This window comes from Labrus mixtus, chromosome 9 (assembly GCF_963584025.1).
Source record: "Labrus mixtus chromosome 9, fLabMix1.1, whole genome shotgun sequence".
Classification (NCBI taxonomy): Eukaryota; Metazoa; Chordata; class Actinopteri; order Labriformes; family Labridae; genus Labrus; species Labrus mixtus.
In genome coordinates this window covers 27,103,504-27,124,117 of record NC_083620.1, presented here as the reverse complement: position 1 = coordinate 27,124,117, position 20,614 = coordinate 27,103,504, and the positions used below count along the sequence as shown (strand labels likewise).

At 38.6% G+C, this 20,614-nt stretch overlaps 1 protein-coding gene across 1 annotated transcript in view; it reads left to right on the top strand.

Annotated features, from left to right (window-relative positions):
• Window positions 1-626: 626 nt before the first annotated feature.
• The window catches only part of myo7aa (myosin VIIAa), a 39,253-nt gene continuing 19,265 nt past the window's right edge, over window positions 627-20,614 (top strand). The window contains exons 1-17 of the mRNA XM_061047199.1: window positions 627-1,121; window positions 3,647-3,760; window positions 3,846-3,998; window positions 7,001-7,185; window positions 7,284-7,405; window positions 8,733-8,875; window positions 8,977-9,090; window positions 9,344-9,412; window positions 9,522-9,606; window positions 11,897-11,973; window positions 12,208-12,327; window positions 13,078-13,220; window positions 13,392-13,602; window positions 14,499-14,634; window positions 15,564-15,670; window positions 18,932-19,069; window positions 19,754-19,912. Of these exons, the coding sequence (XP_060903182.1) occupies window positions 1,017-1,121; window positions 3,647-3,760; window positions 3,846-3,998; window positions 7,001-7,185; window positions 7,284-7,405; window positions 8,733-8,875; window positions 8,977-9,090; window positions 9,344-9,412; window positions 9,522-9,606; window positions 11,897-11,973; window positions 12,208-12,327; window positions 13,078-13,220; window positions 13,392-13,602; window positions 14,499-14,634; window positions 15,564-15,670; window positions 18,932-19,069; window positions 19,754-19,912 (2,181 nt within the window). The 5' untranslated portion in view covers window positions 627-1,016. The remainder of the gene's footprint in view (window positions 1,122-3,646; window positions 3,761-3,845; window positions 3,999-7,000; window positions 7,186-7,283; window positions 7,406-8,732; window positions 8,876-8,976; window positions 9,091-9,343; window positions 9,413-9,521; window positions 9,607-11,896; window positions 11,974-12,207; window positions 12,328-13,077; window positions 13,221-13,391; window positions 13,603-14,498; window positions 14,635-15,563; window positions 15,671-18,931; window positions 19,070-19,753; window positions 19,913-20,614) is intronic.

Here is a 20,614-nt window from a genome sequence, read left to right as displayed (position 1 = left end):
CTCAAAATCCAAAAGGTTGTATTTTAACCATGATCAATTTTGTAATTTTAACCCCTGCTGTTCCACAGGGATCGTCTCCCGCTGTGTGGTGCATGGGAGAACAAAATACTCAGAAGGATTTTCAGGGGCAAATCGCAATAAATTGTCTTGAAATTTTCAGGAGTGGATAAGTGAAAACATATACAACATATACGAGACATACATTTATATTTACTTGACCAGGAGGAATTCTAAAGGTTGTTATAGCTCGACTTTGTTTGGAGCAAAAACAGATGAAGTGACTTTGTTATAGTGATAATGAATCAAGGAGGTCACAGAGATTACAAGTTAAAGCTCATTGCCTGTACTTTATATTTATCCTTGAAGAAATTCAACACCATAGGATACACCTGAGGAGGAGGTGACTTCTTGTTGCCATGGGCAACAGGGGAGGTTGCAGGGGGCTGGGTTAACAAAGTATGAGTGTGTCAGAGAGAGAGAGAGAGAGAGAAGGAGGATTGTCCAAAAATGTCACTGAAGGGAAAACTGACTTCATTGATCTGAAACTGAGGAGAAAGCTGTTTTTTTTATTTAAAAAGTTTTCTTCTTTAGGAGACAAAGTATGGAAGACAAGAAATGTACAGGGAGTGAAAACTAAAGCAGGAAGTTTAAACCTGTTTCACTTAAATATGTCTCATATTGGACCTGATTCTTTACGTTTGGACTTTTCCATTTTTTGAACCTATGGGTGAGAACCAGAGGTCACTGTGACGGTGATCTGATGGATTTCAACCTTTGATGAATTTTGGACTTATCAGTTCTTTATGACAGCTTCATGTATTACCACTGAGACTGAGTTTGATATTCTACCTGGATATATTTGGAAATCGTCCATTCCAGAGGACATGTATGGTGCATAAATGTCGGACGCTCTTCTCCTGCAATAGAGGATTTTTTTTTCGTTTTTGTGGAGTAGAGGTGTGGTGCTATTGGATATACTTTCTTTGAGTGTGTGAGTTTGTTGAACACACGTGAAGATGTACAGGCGGAGGAGCTATGTGGAGCTCTATGAGAAGGATTTGGCTAAATGGGCGCTGCTACGCAACGTCAACACAGTGATGAAACACAGCACACTGATGCCGGTATGCAGACACTCTGTGTGTGTGTGTGTGTGTGTGTGTGTGTGTGTGTGTGTGTGTGTGTGTGTGTGTGTGTGTGTGTGTGTGTGTGTGTGTTTTTATCTGATCAGTGTGGTGTGTGTCTGTCCTTGTTTCATGCATTAATTATCAATGATTCGTTGCACGGCCTTGTTGTTATGGTATAATTTAGTGTTTTAATAATTGTGCTTGAATCACAGAAATGTGGTTTTCTGCTATTTGAATACGTTTGGAATAATGAATCATAATTGTACATCTGAACACCATGTTTAAGATATGTGTACCTGTGTGTGTCTGTATGATTCTACCCTGTTGTATGATATTAAAAACCACAAAGGCAACAATTTGTGGCAACGTCTGTCAGCAACAAAGTACATCTTAAATACAGTAGTAACAGATATTTAACTTCTGTTTTGAACATCATTGAAATAAACAAACATTTCCTTAGAGCAGGCTTTCCCAACCTCGGGGTCCAGACTGAAGGTGGGGCGCATGGAATTCAAATGGAGTCGCCTGAAATGTGTATTTATTAATTAATATGAAATATCTTGTATATTAATAATATATATGTAACACAGGCTACTCAAGTCAAAACAAGGACCTATCAAAGTCTCTCATCTATTGTGCAGAAATGTCATCTCAGCTTTTCTTCCTCTGTCCATAATAATTTACATGAAAAATCAAAATGTGGTCCAAAATTAATGTTTACTGGAACACAGTAGAAAAACTATTGATGATGGAAAACAAATTAATCTGAGCAAAAAGCTGTTTGTGTTTTGGATGTCTGGTGGACATTTTTTTTGTGGAGTCAAAGTTGGGTCACAAGCAGAAGAAGGTTGGGAAGCACTGTCTCAGAGGAAAAGTTACATGTGTAGACAAATGCTAATATGCTTTTTCATTTTAAAAAAACAACCTAAAAGAGATGATATATTGATATTGTTTTCATATTTGTCCAGTGAAGATCTAATGTGTAAGATTTTCAGTTAAACAACAAGATCAGTTATTCCCCATCTTTTGCAGAATGAGTCATCACAGGGGTGTTGAGTTCTTTGTCCACAGATGCAAGTCCATGTTTTCACATTAGTCTTTTGTATTTAGGGGAGTTTATCCCTGCACTCTCTGCTCAGCTCATGGTTATCAGTTACTACTGTATGACCAAATGAACGAGGAAATGATCTGTGACAGCAGACGATAACAGTTAAAAATAAAGTTAATCAAAAGAAAAATAAACTAAGTTTGATGAAGACAACAGTCATAATTGTCAGAAGAACACTGATCAGTCAGAAATACTTCTTATCATAAGTGGTCTTGCCTAAGCATCAAACACAGTTTTACAAAGAGATTATGTAAAGTTGTAGCCAGTTAGCTTAGCAGAAAGACTGGAACCAGGGGAAACAGCTAGACTGGATGTCAGAAGTCACAAAATCCACATAGTTCAAAGGTTGTGTTCAGACCTGCTCTAACTTTGTGTCTGACAAAATGAAAATCAAACTGGTGTTTTTTCTTTTTAATATAGACGCTCGCTCCTGAAGTTCTTGCATTATATTTGCACGTTTCAGACAACTTGCTAATGTTGATCAGAGTAGAGCCAAGAGTGTCTTCATAGTAATTCAGATATCCTCTTCATTCAACACTGAAGGCTGTAGTCCTTCAAGCGGGACAGACGGCCCAGGTTCGAATCTGTCCTGGGTCCCCTTTCCTGCATGTCGTTCCCCTCTCGCTCTCTCCCTGATCTCTGACTTTATCCACTGTCCATCTCTAAATAATGGATAATGAAAAAAACACCCACATATTATATATTCACATATTAGCCCCACTGCTCAGTGGTGACTGTGTCTTATTGTTGGGAGTCTATTCTAACAGACTACAGGCGCATGCATCCAGCCTTAAAAGTTTCAGAAGCTTCAGAGTCGGTCTGGACCAGAACATCATCTGGGGTTTATTTCACTTTTCTGACGACTTACTGGAATTAATTTACAAACCCTGATGAGTCTGAGCAGCTCCTACAGATGTAGTAAAGGAAGTAATATGATAAGAGGCTGAGACATGTCTGATGACTGAATCTCTTATAGGTGTAGTGTGACAAATGGTTCCGATTCAATCATTAAAGTATGGATCATGATAATGGTTGTGATCAACTTATAATTATAAACTTAAAATCAGTGTTTTTCTAACTTATGAATCAAATGTATGGTCATAAGGAAGAAGCTCCCTCTCTGGTTCTGTTTATGATCGTACTCGCTTCTCGTCTTATTTCTTTTATTTTATATTCTATATTCTATATAAGTGCTTATTTACTTTGTATCTCTTCTATTGTTTTATTTGCTCTGATAACCTGCTGCTGTAACAACACAATTTCCCAGTTTGGGATCAATAAAGTCATTCTATTCTATTCTATTCTATACTGTCATTCTGAGCCTGAATTCAAATTGTAACAAGTAAACAACATTGTGATCCCCGACCTAACCCAGGTACCCGTTTAATATCTTTGTTTCTTGGTTTCTTTCCAGGGCGACTATGTCTGGCTGGACCTGAAGACTGGTCGGGAGTTTGAGGTGCCGATCGGCGCCGTGGTCAAACTCTGCGACTCGGGACAGATCCAAGTGCTCGATGATGAAGGAAATGTAAGTCTGGAAACAGCTGTGGTCTCAATCTTTTTCCATTCAGTCTTCTATTTCATTTCACCCACCTCCCCTCTTTGACCTGCAGGAGCACTGGATCTCCCCCCAAAATGCCACCAACATCAAGCCGATGCATCCCACCTCCATCCACGGGGTGGAGGACATGATTCGCCTGGGAGACCTCAATGAAGCTGGCATCCTCCGCAACCTCCTCATACGATACAGAGACAAACTCATATATGTGAGTGTTACTGCAATACTGTTATTTCACTACTGCTGCAGACTGATACTAAATATAGTGTAATGAACAACGACAACGTATTCACCTGACATGGAAAACTCTTCAGTACAAGCTAACCCCACTTCCACCAGGCATTAACACGGTATCTACAAATGTCATTCTCCTGCATGACATCTGAGCCGTGTTTTCTCATTACTTCAATACAACCCAGTTAAATGGAAAATTATTTCATACTGGTAGAACCCATAGAGCAGGGGTGTCCAAAGTGCGGCCCGAGGGCCATTTGCGGCCCTTGAGGGTTTTTTTTGCGGCCCGTGACTTCAAATGAAGAATCAGAAGATTTTGAGGTCTTGATTAAGATCGGCACATTATCTTATTTTTATTTTTCATGTTAACAAGGACTGATCAATATTCCTAAAATAGAAAATGTTCAGTAACATGTATGTTGTTGTTGTTGTTGTTTTTAAATCTACAGCTTTTACTATTTTCCACATTTTTTGTAAACTATGAAAAAAAGACGTATGCAAAGTTTTTGCAAACAAGCGGACTGTTGTTTAACCATTTAATGACCTGAGCTAAATGCAGAAAGCTTTTCCAAAGAAATGAACCACGTTACAGGCTTGATTCTGAGAAAAAAACAAATAAAGTAGAACGAAGAAATCAAAATATTTGATTTCCTTTTATTAAAGGGTTTCTTTAGCGAGCCTTTTGATTCTGATCTACAAAGCCTTACTATTTTTTCTATATAACTATATTTAAAAAAACAAAACCTGTGGCCCGCGAGCGATTCTAACACGACAATTTTGGCCCGCAAGAAAAAAAGTTTGGACACCACTGCCATAGAGTTAGGTGATCTCTCAACTTGCTGGTTGGATTTCTCTCTTGAAATTTGTCAGATTTCCAGCAATATCTTGTTTTACCAACACTTCTAATCAACAGAGAAGTTAGATTAAAAACTTCCACCAAAACAAAACATATGACTCACTAAAACTAAACTAAACTAAAACTGTTCACTAAAACAGCTGCTGCTGAGTATAGCAGCAAATACCAGACCTACAGATGCAGGTAGGTTAATATTAAGAATGGACTGAGCAAAAGGCCCCTGGGATTGATTTGTAATATTCATAGCTCCCCATGCTACAAACCCAGCCTAATCAATGATAACGGATTAAAACGATCTCCTATCACAAGGCAATTAATGTAGATTAAAGTAAACGTAATCATGTGAAATCATGTTACTTATTATATTTGTCATGATATCTTATCACCTGATAAAATGTTTTACTTTAGTTACATTTTGTTTACTTGTGCACTCAGTCCGAGTTGACTTTTCAGATTTGGTCTTGGATAAACGTCTTGGGCTTGTCCCAACCTTCTAGACCTTCTCACTCTTTTCTCACTCTTCTTCGCTCCCATTACAATTACAAGACCTTACTGAAGCCGTCTATGAGCAGCAGGTGAACCAACCTCAGAGAGTCTCAGCATTTCTCTGTGAGGATGTAGTAACCTGCTCCGAGTGACAACAAACAGGCTGAGTGAAATGTTGACGGGATCTTTCACTGCAAATCTTCTGACACTTGTAATGCATTTGCAAAAAACAGAAATGACCAACACTAGAAAAAAAACTCATCTTGCTCATGTATGTAAATTATATATTGGCAAATGTTTCCACTCCATTTGGATTTTCTCGCTCGCTGTATGTTAGGAAAAGTTGTGAGAATAAATGTTCGGTCATTATTAGCTGCTTGAAATAAGACCTATACTGCCGGACAGTACGTTCTTTGGTACCTTTATCTTAAATTTCACTCTTTTTCTTATTAGAGGCGCTTCATCAACTTCAAACTTCATCAAGTGCTTGAATGATCTTAACCAATACTGTCAGAATCACCTCTTCATCCTTCCTCAGAGTGGCCTGTCGGCTGCTTTTCTGCTCTCATTTCATTTTTCTTGCTTCTTTATTCTCTCTTATCCTTCCTGACCTCCTTCTTATCCCTTCCTTCAACCTGAATCCTCTGAAGACAAACTGTGGTGGCAGGGTAAGTCAGCTCAAGCATGATAAGCATGAGTCAGGAGAGATCCAGCATCAGTTTAAAGAATGCACTTATCACACATCAGCACAGCTGTGTCTGTAAACTGCGCGCATGTTGCATGTAATACGTTTGACAAACACAATAAAAAATGCATCATGTCATGAGTGATGAGAAAACTTCATGGTACTGAGTGGAAACAGTCTTAAACGATGATGTTTTAGACTAAGCGACAACAAAGCTCAGAGCTGCAGCCCGGGTACAAGGTGATTTGTGACCAACATGGCCGCCTGTTCTCAAGTGGCTAACACTGATACGCTCTCCTTGTCATCCTCACCATCTGAGCGACGAGCCCCGTGTCATCATCATCTACCCTCCGACTGCTGCAGCTCCCGGCTCTCTGTCCTGATGTCGTTGTGTGAGCAGAGAGCGCAGAATCTGAAGTTTAATCGATTTTTAGTGTGACTTCATATTTATTTAAGAAACTGCACACAACTCATAGTCAGAAAACAAAACTGTACACTGAGAATTTTATGGATTTTTTTTGTTATTTCTGAATTAATTCAATAATTGAGATAATACAAATAAAGGTTTAGTTGCATGGACAATTAACACATCAGCTGTTATGTACTAAATATCTTTTTTGCAGCCCTGATCCTAATGAGGCTTTCAGATACAGAGCTACTAAACACACATGAAAATGCATGTGCCCATCTGTGTATGAAATGTGCATTTCTGTGTCTGCATTTATTTTTTTAAAACATATGTTTATGCCATTTTTTTAAAAAAAAAATAATAATTGTGTGACCAAAACTGATCCATAAGCTGAACTGATGATGATACTGTATGAAGCAGTTTTATTTGTCCCATTGGATCAAAGGATCTGAATCCTACCACCACAATGCTGAACATATGCAAACTTTTAGGAAAGTACCTCAGACTAAAAAGACATTTTTTTGATTCCTCTGTGTGCAGACTTACACGGGCTCCATCCTTGTGGCTGTGAACCCTTACCAGCTGCTGCCCATCTACACAGCCGACCAGATCCGCCTCTACACCAACAAGAAGATCGGGGAAATGCCCCCCCACATCTTTGCCATCGCAGACAACTGTTACTTCAACATGCAGAGGAACAACCGTGACCAGTGCTGCATCATCAGGTAGAAAAGAGAACTGCAGCATCAAGCAGCTTTAACTAGAAGTACAATCTTTATCACAACTCAGTGTTATTATTAAGCTCCTTTGTGTGATCTCATAGTGGGGAATCGGGAGCAGGGAAGACAGAAAGCACCAAACTGATCCTTCAGTTCCTGGCAGCCATCAGCGGTCAACACTCCTGGATAGAACAGCAGGTCCTGGAAGCAAACCCTATACTAGAAGGTAGCAACACACACACACACACACACACACACACACACACACACACACACACAGACACACACACACACACACACACACACACACACACACACACACACACACACACACACACACACACACACACACACACACACACACACACACACACACACACACACACACACACACACACACACACACACACACACACAGAAGAAATTCAAAACTTCAGTGCAGTCCAGTGATTTACAAATCCTACAGCTGCTCCCGACGCCCTGGCATTAAGTTTATTTATATAAAAACTTTACCTACAATGTAAAAATAATGAACTGAAGGACCAGATGATAAAATGTTTCATCGTTTGTGTCCATTGAAATGTGCGTCTATGTCTGAGTACGGGATAACACAACGTTGTCTGTCTGACCGACCTCAGAGAGGAAATAAGATATGCAGGCATCATTTACACTTTAATCAAGCTCAGTGTTAAAGTCTCACCTAAAGGAAAAACAATACTGCAACGTCACACCACAGTACACTGAAGGGATCTCTGAACGGGCCTACGGGGCAAAGTGCCAGGGGCCAAGGGACTCAGGGGGCCCCTTAGACGAGGCCTGTGTTTGAAGACTCTACAACTTTTTTCTCGTCGTTGGAGTAATGTGGTTATTATAATGGAGACAAAAACAATAAAAAAAATACTTCAGAGGGAGGCAATAAAACACCTAAGAGAAACAAAAATGACAAAATAAGACCAAACTAAAAAATGTGTAGCTCTTTCTCTTACTCCAAAAGGTCTTTTAAACGTCTCTGCCAAAAGGCCCCTGGACTCATAACCTGTCCATTTAAGATGTAATGTTTTAGTCTCTGTTCAAACTCACAGGTTCTCCATTATAAAGCACACAGTGAACACATTTAAACACAAGTTAGAGAGGGCAGAGGACAGTTGTAGATATCAAACCAACAATTGTATCTGACACAAACAATTTTCAACATTTGTTTCAGGTCTACATCTTCATTACATTTATGGTTTCTTGTAAGAGTTCTTAGTGGTACATCATGAAAAACACACAAAGGTTCACACATGATGGTGGGTTCATGCACACATATCAGTGCGGTAAATGGTAAATGGACTTGAGGGTCAAATTGCACTTTTCTAGTCTTCGCTTTTACACAGTAAGCAGCAGAGCCAGCTTGGGGTTAAAGGTCTTTCCCAAGAACTCATCAGACATGTGGCTGCAGGAGCTGGGGATCGAACCTCTGATCTTCCGCCTGAGAGACGACTGACCATACCACTGATCCACAGCGTGCATCAGATTTTATAATAACAGGTTTCTTTTGTTTTTCCTTAAAGCCTTTGGAAACGCTAAAACAATCCGCAATGACAACTCATCTCGTTTTGGTAAATACATCGACATCCACTTCAACAAGAGAGGAGCCATCGAGGGAGCCAAGATAGAGCAATACCTGCTGGAGAAGTCCAGAGTCTGTCGGCAGGTACGACACAGAAAGTTTCCTCAGTGATGATCACTGTGAGTGAATGATGTGATGATGACACACCTTTCTCTCTCTCTCTCTCTCTCTCTCTCTCTCTGCAGGCGTCTGATGAGAGGAACTATCACGTCTTTTACTGCATGCTCAAAGGCATGACCGCAGACGAGAAGAAGAAACTGGGGCTGAGCAAAGCCGCCGACTACACCTACCTGACCATAGTGAGTCGAGTTCCTCCTTCAGATCGTGTAACCTGTCACTCATGGCAACAACAAACTTTTAGTTGCTGCTGACTAAGAACATGCAGCCTTATAGGGGAACCTGACCTTTCAACAGGGACAACAGAGATGAATGATAAGAAGATGAGACACTATCAATGATAGAATCTTCATCAATATTTCATTATACCCAAGAAGTCTTTTTTTCCTTTTGAAGCAAACTTGATTTCCCATCCATCCCTCTGTGTCTCTGCAGGGTAACTGTACAGTGTGCGACGGCAGAGACGACTTGAAAGAGTACTCCAACATCCGCTCTGCAATGAAGGTCCAGATACAAACCACACCCCGAGAATATGTAGAAATATAGAAACTGGAATATGATCAACTTTTTTGTCAAATCAAGACTTATAGTTTTAATTTGTTATGTTCTGCAGGTTCTGATGTTCACAGACAAAGAGAACTGGGAGATTACCAAACTGCTGGCTGCTATATTACACATGGGAAACCTCAGATATGAAGGTAAAGCTTCCTGCTGAAGGAGCTCAGCTTCTTAAATCACTGATATGTTTGATACTGTTGTAATGTTTGGTACTGCTCCTGCATGGTAACTAGATCCGTCTCCCTCTTTCCTGTCAAAGTGAACACCATCAGATACTGAAAGAGCAAGAACCGAACTTTAGTTCAAAAGTTCTCATAAAAATATGAACGATGCAAATACAACATTAATGATCGGAAGTGTACGGTACCTTTAAAGGAAACTTCTCCCTTGAGTTTAATGTGTTGTTGTTGTTAGTTTAATGTGTTGTTGTTGTTAGTTTAATGTTTAGTTGTTGTTAGTTTAATGTTTAGTTGTTGTTAGTTTAATGTTTTGTTGTTGTTGTTAGTTTAATGTTTAGTTGTTGTTAGTTTAATGTTTTGTTGTTGTTAGTTTAATGTTTTGTTGTTGTTAGTTTAATGTTTAGTTGTTGTTAGTTTAATGTTTAGTTGTTGTTAGTTTAATGTGTTGTTGTTGTTAGTTTAATGTTTTGTTGTTGTTAGTTTAATGTTTTGTTGTTGTTAGTTTAATGTGTTGTTGTTGTTAGTTTAATGTTTTGTTGTTGTTAGTTTAATGTTTTGTTGTTGTTGTTAGTTTAATGTTTTGTTGTTGTTAGTTTAATGTTTTGTTGTTGTTGTTAGTTTAATGTTTAGTTGTTGTTAGTTTAATGTTTTGTTGTTGTTAGTTTAATGTTTTGTTGTTGTTGTTAGTTTAATGTTTTGTTGTTGTTAGTTTAATGTTTTGTTGTTGTTAGTTTAATGTTTAGTTGTTGTTAGTTAGTTTAATGTTTTGTTGTTGTTAGTTTAATGTTTTGTTGTTGTTGTTAGTTTAATGTTTTGTTGTTGTTAGTTTAATGTTTTGTTGTTGTTAGTTTAATGTTTTGTTGTTGTTAGTTTAATGTTTTGTTGTTGTTAGTTTAATGTTTAGTTGTTGTTAGTTAGTTTAATGTTTTGTTGTTGTTAGTTTAATGTTTTGTTGTTGTTGTTAGTTTAATGTTTTGTTGTTGTTAGTTTAATGTTTTGTTGTTGTTGTTAGTTTAATGTTTTGTTGTTGTTAGTTTAATGTTTTGTTGTTGTTAGTTTAATGTTTTGTTGTTGTTAGTTTAATGTTTAGTTGTTGTTAGTTAGTTTAATGTTTTGTTGTTGTTAGTTTAATGTTTTGTTGTTAGTTAGTTTAATGTTTTGTTGTTGTTAGTTTAATGTTTTGTTGTTGTTGTTAGTTTAATGTTTTGTTGTTGTTAGTTTAATGTTTTGTTGTTGTTAGTTTAATGTTTTGTTGTTGTTAGTTTAATGTTTAGTTGTTGTTAGTTAGTTTAATGTTTTGTTGTTGTTAGTTTAATGTTTTGTTGTTGTTGTTAGTTTAATGTTTTGTTGTTGTTGTTAGTTTAATGTTTAGTTGTTGTTAGTTTAATGTTTTGTTGTTGTTAGTTTAATGTTTAGTTGTTGTTAGTTTAATGTTTTGTTGTTGTTAGTTTAATGTTTTGTTGTTGTTGTTAGTTTAATGTTTTGTTGTTGTTAGTTTAATGTTTTGTTGTTGTTAGTTTAATGTTTTGTTGTTGTTAGTTAGTTTAATGTTTTGTTGTTGTTAGTTTAATGTTTTGTTGTTGTTGTTAGTTTAATGTTTTGTTGTTGTTAGTTTAATGTTTTGTTGTTGTTGTTAGTTTAATGTTTTGTTGTTGTTAGTTTAATGTTTAGTTGTTGTTAGTTTAATGTTTTGTTGTTGTTGTTAGTTTAATGTTTTGTTGTTGTTAGTTTAATGTTTTGTTGTTGTTAGTTTAATGTTTTGTTGTTGTTGTTAGTTTAATGTTTTGTTGTTGTTAGTTTAATGTTTTGTTGTTGTTAGTTTAATGTTTTGTTGTTGTTAGTTAGTTTAATGTTTTGTTGTTGTTAGTTTAATGTTTTGTTGTTGTTGTTAGTTTAATGTTTTGTTGTTGTTAGTTTAATGTTTTGTTGTTGTTGTTAGTTTAATGTTTTGTTGTTGTTAGTTTAATGTTTTGTTGTTGTTAGTTTAATGTTTTGTTGTTGTTAGTTTAATGTGTTGTTGTTGTTAGTTTAATGTTTTGTTGTTGTTAGTTTAATGTTTTGTTGTTGTTAGTTTAATGTTTTGTTGTTGTTAGTTTAATGTGTTGTTGTTGTTAGTTTAATGTTTTGTGTGAGGAGTTGAGAAAGCCAGCTGACAAATGTTGTGGTTTTTTAACCTCTTGTGCACTCTCAGTTACTTACAGTACAACTTTCAGATTATCTTTATAAACCCTGATGATCTTTGACCCCGCAGCTCGTAACTATGACAACCTGGATGCCTGCGAGGTCGTCCGCAGTGCTCACCTCACCACAGCTGCTACGCTACTGGAGGTGACACACACACACACACACACACACACACACACACACACACACACACACACACACACACACACACACACACACACACACACACACACACACACACTCATAAATATCAAACATCTGTTTGGGTGAGGTAAAGTGCATCTCAATGTGTGTGTGTGTGTGTGTGTGTGTGTGTGTGTGTGTGTGTGTGTGTGTGTGTGTGTGTGTGTGTGTGTGTGTGTGTGTGTGTGTGTTCAGGTGGACAGTAAGGATCTGATGAACTGTCTGACCAGTCGTACTCTGATCACTAGAGGAGAAACCGTCTCCACTCCGCTCAGCATGGAACAGGCTCTGGATGTGCGCGACGCTTTTGTGAAGGTAAAACATGTTTGTATATTTATCAAATCTAACTTCAAGCTTTGCTAACCGGGTTTTCGGCCTTAAGTGTCATCCTACTTTTTTTTTTTAACACTAAAATGTATCACTCTTGCTATTTGCTGTAAGAAATGTAAAAAAAGCTGTTTCTTCAGAGTGCTGTGAATCATCTCGTCTCACACCCCATGACACCGTGCCAGATGTTTAAAATAACCATGTAGGAACATTCATTTTGTCACTGATGGCCTCGTTTAAGCGTTCAGGTCATATAGAGACATCAGTATTGATGTCAGTCTGTTTCATAAGCAGCTAAAAAAACTCCTCACAGGGGCTTTAAGATCAAATGTTAAATTAAGTTTTTCCCTCATCAAACATCTGCAGATCTCCTGTTTTAAGTATTTAGACATCTGTTATCATCCTTGTTTACTTTCTACCTCTTCTTCTGCCTTTGTTGACAAACTGCAGTTTTTTGAATGAGCAACATCGCCACCTGCAGCTCAGTGTAGGAGTGACATGTTCATGACAGTAAATTAAGGGTGTTCTGGTTTGACAGGAGAAGAATTAAATAAATGAGACTGTGAGAACTAGTGATGAGCATTATGGGGGATATTATTTAGACTAAACGATTAGTCTGAACGTGATGAAAATGCCTGTGTGTGTGTGTGTGTGTGTGTGTGTGTGTGTGTGTGTGTGTGTGTGTGTGTGTGTGTGTGTGTGTGTGTGTGTGTGTGTGTGTGTGTGTGTTGTTTGCAGGGAATATACGGCAGGTTGTTTGTGTGGATCGTGGAGAAAATCAATGCAGCTATTTATAAGCCTGCGTCATTACAACCCAAAGCTCTCAGACGCTCCATCGGACTGCTGGACATCTTCGGCTTTGAGAACTTCACAGTTAACAGGTGAAACATGAACATAGTAACACACACACAGGGTGTTCTCACTATTCACCTCTGCAGCTCTGTGCAGCCTGAAATGAAGCTGGCCTCTTACAGACTCCAACATTTCAGATTAAACATCCATGTCTGACATTGCATCATCTGCCGCCCCCCCCCCCCCTCCCCCCTCTGCAGCTTTGAGCAGCTGTGCATCAACTTCGCCAACGAGAACCTGCAGCAGTTCTTTGTGCGCCACGTCTTCAAGCTGGAGCAGGAGGAGTACAACCTGGAGAACATCAACTGGCAGCACATCGAGTTCACCGACAACCAGGACGCCCTGGACATGATCGCCATCAAACCCATGAACATCATCTCGCTCATCGACGAGGAGAGCAAGTTTCCCAAGGTACACACACTCGGGATGGTGGACAGTGGAAACTCCCCTCAAAGGTCAAAGCTGTGAAACTTGATAACATGAGGAACGATGATGTGAAAGGTGCAGCTGATAAACTCTGAATGATTTAGCAGCTGAATCTGCATTATCCTCCAGCTGAGCTTCATATTCTCAGCAGATTGTTGTCCAGATCTGTTTTCTGTTCTGGATTCTCTCACTGATCCCATCAAGTTGTTTTCAGAGTTTTAGCTCCAGAAAACCCAGAGTAACCTCGGGGGAACAAACCCAACCTGCAGACATACAAAGCTGCCAAAACATTGGATCATTTAGGGTCTAAAAATAGATATTTCACTCAGGAAGTGGTGGAGCTCAAAGGGAAGAGAGTGAACATCTGACTTATATTTACCAAATGTTTTAGACTAGTCCACTTGTCTAGAGGTAAGAAAACACTCACAATCTAATTTGGTTTGCAGAGTGTGGCTAACGTTAGCAGTGCTAGCCCGTGTTAATGTCCACACTCCCGTTAAACACACTGATGTGGTCGATATGCTGTTTTAACCTGACACAGCCTAGACACATTTTTATCTCAAATTCTGAGATCAAAAACCTGCCAAAGCCGTGCCGCTCCTTTGAGATGCTGTTCACTGTGCTTGTTTACATCCTGGCAGTAGAGCGAGGAGAGCGGGCACATTAAGAGGAGTTACAGCAGGTGGCGGGATGCTTGACCGGATGAATAAATCATTTAACCAACTTTTACTTCTGGAGCAGATAAACGAGGGTGATGATGTTTAACAGTCGACTGAGTGAACACATCCCGACTTTAAATAAAGATATTACTTTTGTCTTTGTGTGTGTGTGTGTGTGTGTGTGTGTGTGTGTGTGTGTGTGTGTGTGTGTGTGTCCTTCAGGGCACAGACACCACCATGCTGAACAAGCTGAACTTCCAACACAAAGTCAACACTAACTACATCCCTCCCAAGAACAACCACGAGACCCAGTTTGGCATCCAACACTTCGCTGGAGTGGTTTTCTACGAGACACGAGGTCAGAGTTTCTTCACACTCAGAGAGATTCAAACAGCTTTAATGGAAGAGAATATAAAGACAAACAGAGGGAGCTAGTTTGACGTGTTTGCTTCAGTTATGTTAAATCTGCTCTCAGGTCTTTTACTACGTGCTGTACATTTTTCTGTGTGTGAGTTGTTTAATGTGTATTTATGAGTCAGTGTTAGGCCCTGTGTCCACCTAGCATTTTTTCCGGGCAGAAAGGCGTTGGCTGTGCGCTCGGGAGCACTTGCACTTGTTTGTGCGCTGAGAAGAAAAGCGCTGCTCCTCCGACCTGTCGCTATGACAACGGTCTGTTGACAACGGCTGCTGTATAACCTACACTGCTCCGTTACTTTTTACTGCATGTGTTTTATTTGGGATTGTTTGTACCCCAGGCGACACGGAGCAGAGAGGATAGGGGTACAAAATACAGGAAATATCAAACATTTGGAAAAGAGCGCCGGGGATATCAACAACGCCTTTCTGAAAAGTTAAAAGATTTTCAACTCGACGTGCTCGGAGTCGCTGCACAAAAAATGCTGAGTGCTCAGAAAAATAGATTTTGGGCGCTGCGCTTTTCTCCAGACGACAACCTGCTGCAACATGCTGCCGCTCAGAAAAGAACTCCAGGTGGACACTGGTCTTTAGGGTTGTCACTATACCTAGGTTATAAATTCAGATATGATTCAAGTAAAAAACAAACGATATCGATACCCATTTCAATACCACGGTTAAAACATAAAAGTCATAGTAGGCCCATATTCTCTGTAGCTTGAAGCAGCTTTTAGGTAAGAATACTCCTCCTCCTGTATTTAATTAAAGCTCAGTTCTATTTGCTAATATTTTATCGTTACTATAATGGAAACAGACCGTGTTTAAAACAGGCGGTATGGAGGAACTGAATCGACCTTTGACTGCGTCCTGCAGGTTTCCTGGAGAAGAACAGAGACACTCTGTACGGAGACATCATCCAGCTGGTTCACTCGTCCAAGAACAAGTTCATCAAACAAATCTTCCACGCTGATGTCGCCATGGTACACACACACACACACACACACACACACACACACACACACACACACACACACACACACACACACACACACACACACACACACACACACACACACACACACACACACACACACACACACACACACACACACACACACACACACACACACACACACACACACACACACACACACACACACACACACACACACACACACACACACACACACACACACACACACACAACCTGGGTTTTAGTCCGACCTGCGACTGTTTTCCTGCATGTCACTCCTCGCTCTCACTCTCCCTGATAATCTACTCTTATCCACTGTCCGGTCAAATAACAGCATAAAAGCCCAAAAACAAATCATCAAAATAAAAAAGTAAATCAGGCTTCAAACCGAGTGATGGATGCTACAAACATCTGATTGGACTAACAGTTAAACTAAACCTCACAGGAAGCTCCGACTTTTCTTCTTCTAATGTTTCTCAGTAATGTCCAGCTCAGAGCTAACATTACTGTCCTCTTTGTCTCCCCTCTGTGTCTCCCCTCTGTCTGTCCTGTGTTTCTGTGTTTCTGTGTGTGTGCCTCTTCATGTCAGTTTCTGTGTGGTTGTGCTGCTGCTAGCTCAGTAGGTCTTCCTGCTAGATCTCCTCTCAAGGTAAAATTAAAAATAGTCCTTCAAACGTCTCCGTCACTGCATCCGTTCATCTCCTCATCTTTTCAAATTAATTTAATATTTTATTTCAGCCTTTTTTCATCCCAAACTCATAGTTTTATTTTCAGCACGTCTTCTCTGCTTAATATTTAAATTTAAGTTATATTTGTTTTGAGATTGTTTTAGTTTTCTTCATCTTTGTCCTGAAATGTTTTCTTAAAAAAAACTGTTATATCAAAAATGAATCAGAACTCAGGTGATCTTTCTATGAAAATACACATTTTTTTGTATCACTTATTATCATTCAATTGATTTATTAAGTTTCCACTTGTATTGGTTTTAATGTATCATTTGAAAATTAGGAAAAACATTTTTTGCACAAGTCCGTCATGTCTGTCTCATACACTGTAAAATAATCTGTCTGTGTTGGCAAGTTAGCTCAGTCTGCTAAAGTTCACATGTATTTGGCAATATTTTAGTAAGTAGCCTTTTTTACATTATCTTACCTGGTAAACTATGAAACGGTTTCAAATAGATATAACACCACTTTATTGTATCATCACAAGTATATTTGAGTAGTCAGATAATGTGGCTCTCCTCTACAATCTTTAAACACACATTTGGTTATAGAAATAAATAAATAAAGTTGAGTTAATTAAACAATCTGCTTGTTTGTAAACATCTATGTGGTGTGCAATTTATGTTGCTACTTCCGTTATTTAAAATTCAACATTATTTTTCAAAAAAAAAAAATTTGGGACAGATTTAAGTTGAAAAGTATTGACCGGAAGTGTGAACGTCGTTGTCCTGTTACAACATATAACTTGATTTGTCATTTTGGTGTAGTTCTTCTCAGTGTCCGCTAGAGGGCAGAAAACTAACGCTGAATGTGTTATAAAGCCAGAAACGATCGATAAGTGTGTGACGGTTAGGTGGCATTTATTAATGGGAGGAAGAACAAAAACTGTCCACATTTATGACTCCTCTTTTTGAAGATGGTGAACCTTTATGCACCTTCTCCAGCTGTAAACAACTTTATCATACTGTATATTACGACACAAGCGGTCATCACTAAAATCAAGCATTCAGACCAAACGTTTAATAAATGACTCACCATTTGTAGATCGATGTAACACACAGAAATCCATCCATTGTTCTTGTCTTAAACACATCAGGTCCCCGGTGTTATAGCGAAAAATGCAACACATTGAAACACCGGTGTTATGTCGAGATTTGCTACCGTGCTAATATGGAACAGCCACCCAGTCGATGACTGTTAGCCGTTAGCACGTAGCCTCTCTTTCCCACCAAGCTTTCTCTTTCTCTTCGTAAGGGTTGGTTGAGTTAAGTTTCGGGTTTCGGGTTACCCTCCCTCTTTCTTTAATGTCCACTCTCCTCTGTAAGGAACTATTTGTCAGTTCAAACATCACCATGACATTGACATTAACCGGATTTATGTAAACTACACTAAAGTGAGCTGTGATGTTAGCTTACAGCATTACAGTCATTTAAAAACTGTATTTTCTCTCCTTGACCGCTAGAGGGCGACACGTACTCGTGGATTCAGATATAACTTTATTTTAAACATTTTTAATGATTAATATTTCTTTCACGCTGTCATTTGTACAACATATAGTGCACTTGTAAATTTTAGACTTTGAAATAATATTAATATTTATAAATTTAGCAAAGTTAACTTTAGCGATTTTATATCCTTTGTTCGCGAAATTAATTCAGACTTCTTTAATATCCAATGAAAACACATTTTCTTTATGTGTCTTTGTGTTTAATATAAACATACATAGTGTAGATTACCATCTTTGATGAAGCTAAGCTAGATGATGCATCTTTCTTTTATGTTTGTGGGAAACTAAAATCGGTAAATTACTGTTATCTTCCTGAGCTTAGAATATAATTATTTCTCCATTGGTTTCATCTGAAGGTCCTGGTGAGTTTAAATAATGAGTTTTTGCTGCTGCTTTGAAGCTGTGGACAGATAAATAATAATAATTATAATAATATACTGTATTATTAATAAGAAAGAGTGGAACAAAACATATTTCCATTACCTTTAAATATGGCAATTAATTTCTGCTTAATTGGTTATGAAGAATCAGACAATTTTAACAAAACCTTTTCATTTAAAACTCTATTTAAATATTAGATTTGTTTAATTTGACTACCATTATTTTTAATTGCATGCTGAAGAACATCTTCAAATCCTTTGTTTTGAGAAGCTGGACTCATTAAATACTCGTCAGTTTCACTTTACAAAAAGAGTTTCTGTTGGATTTATCTGTAAAATAAAGCAGTTGAACTATATTCCTGCAGCTCCACCCTCTGGACATATTTTCCTTTTTTCTGTCAGAACTTTTGATTGGCTTTAAACTCTGAACCTGCAAAGTCAGCCAGACCGAGACTTTTATATTTAGAGACACAAAAAGAGGAAAAAGGTTAGTGTCAGAGCTCAGGAAGAGAAAAAAGAGTCCTCATTGTTTCTGACCCTGACACTTTCTACACTGTTGTCAATCCCTGTGTGTGTGTGTGTGTGTGTGTGTGTGTGTGTGTGTGTGTGTGTGTGTGTGTGTGTGTGTGTGTGTGTGTGTGTGTGTGTGTGTCCAGGGGGCAGAGACCAGGAAGCGTTCTCCCACGCTCAGCAGTCAGTTTAAGAGATCTCTGGAGCTGCTGATGAGAACTCTGAGCGTCTGTCAGCCTTTCTTTGTTCGCTGCATCAAACCCAACGAGTACAAGAAACCCATGGTGAGTACTTTCCTCTATACTTTGTCTAAACATTTGAAAGGAAACAATTCAGCTAGACAAAAGTTGCCCGTAAAGCTATAACCAGTGTTTTCTGATAGAGTGATTCTGCAGCTGCTGGCAAAGCATAGACACAACTCCACTAGGAGGAGGGTCACATCAGGGTTTGTTTTCAAGAGTTGCTCATATCATGAATAAATATCAAATTCCTTAAAGGCCAAGATGACATTCCTCAAAATACTTGGAATTGTTCACAAACCAAAGATATTTGTTAACTGATTAAGACGAAGAACGAACCAGAAATGTTCTAATTTTAGAAACTTTAAATTAGAGAATTTCTCCCTTTTGTAACGTTGTAAGATCATTAATAACTGCTGATGAACTTATCAGGTAAATACTGATTATTACAGCTGTTAATTAACGTTTTGAATAGGTTAAACTTAGAACTTGGTAAAGCTGTTTTCATTGGATGTTATTATTATTACCTCTTCATGATGTCACTGTGTCTGATATCTGTCTCTCTCTGCAGATTTAAAGAAAAGTGTGAGATGGTTTTACATTCAGGCTTCTGGGTCACAAAATATCTAAAATGTCAAACAAAAAACAGATATCACTTTGTGTGTGTGTGTGTGTGTGTGTGTGTGTGTGTGTGTGTGTGTGTGTGTGTGTGTGTGTGTGTGTGTGTAGTTGTTTGACAGGGAGCTGTGTGTGCGACAGCTGAGGTACTCGGGTATGATGGAGACTATTCGGATCCGTCGTGCAGGATATCCAATCCGCTACACCTTTGTGGAGTTTGTTGACCGTTACAGGGTGCTCATGCCCGGGGTCAAACCGGCGTACAAACAGGTATGGTGTGTGTGTGTGTGTGTGTGTGTGTTTTATGTCATTGTGTGTGTGTGCGTGTGTGAGTCCGTTGTGTTCCCCGAGACGCTCTTTAAGCCGTGTCGGGTTAAATTTAAGAAGCCGACGATTGCACATAAAATAGCGGTCGTGTGTGTGTGCATGTTTGTGTGTGTGTGTGTGTTAATGTGTGTGGTTGTACGTACAGTATGTGTGTTTTTTATGATGCCGTGTTTTCTCTCATCACCTGATGTGTGTGTGTGTGTGTGTGTGTGTGTGTGTGTGTGTGTGTGTGTGTGTCTGTGTTTGGTCACCCTGCAGTTTTTCCCACAATCCACCAGCTGTCTGTTTTCCTTGGACCCCTTTATGTTATGGTTTCCTCCCTCACTCTGCCTATCTGCAGTGTGTGTGTGTGTGTGTGTGTGTGTGTGTGTGTGTGTGTGTGTGTGTGTGTGTGTGTGTGTGTCCGTCCTTCTGTATCACTTTAAAAACAGTTAAAGGTTTGGTGTTAGTAGAATCTGACGGATGTTGACAAAAATTTAGTTTTTATTTTCTCCTGAATAAAATTCTAATCTTAATTTTTTGTCTCAGTTTGGGCTCAGATCAGCGTATCACAGTCACATATATATTTTCAAAATCAAATTCTCACAATCAAAACCTTTAAATGATTTAAAAATAAATTAAGGAAAGTAGAGGCTTTTTTGTTTT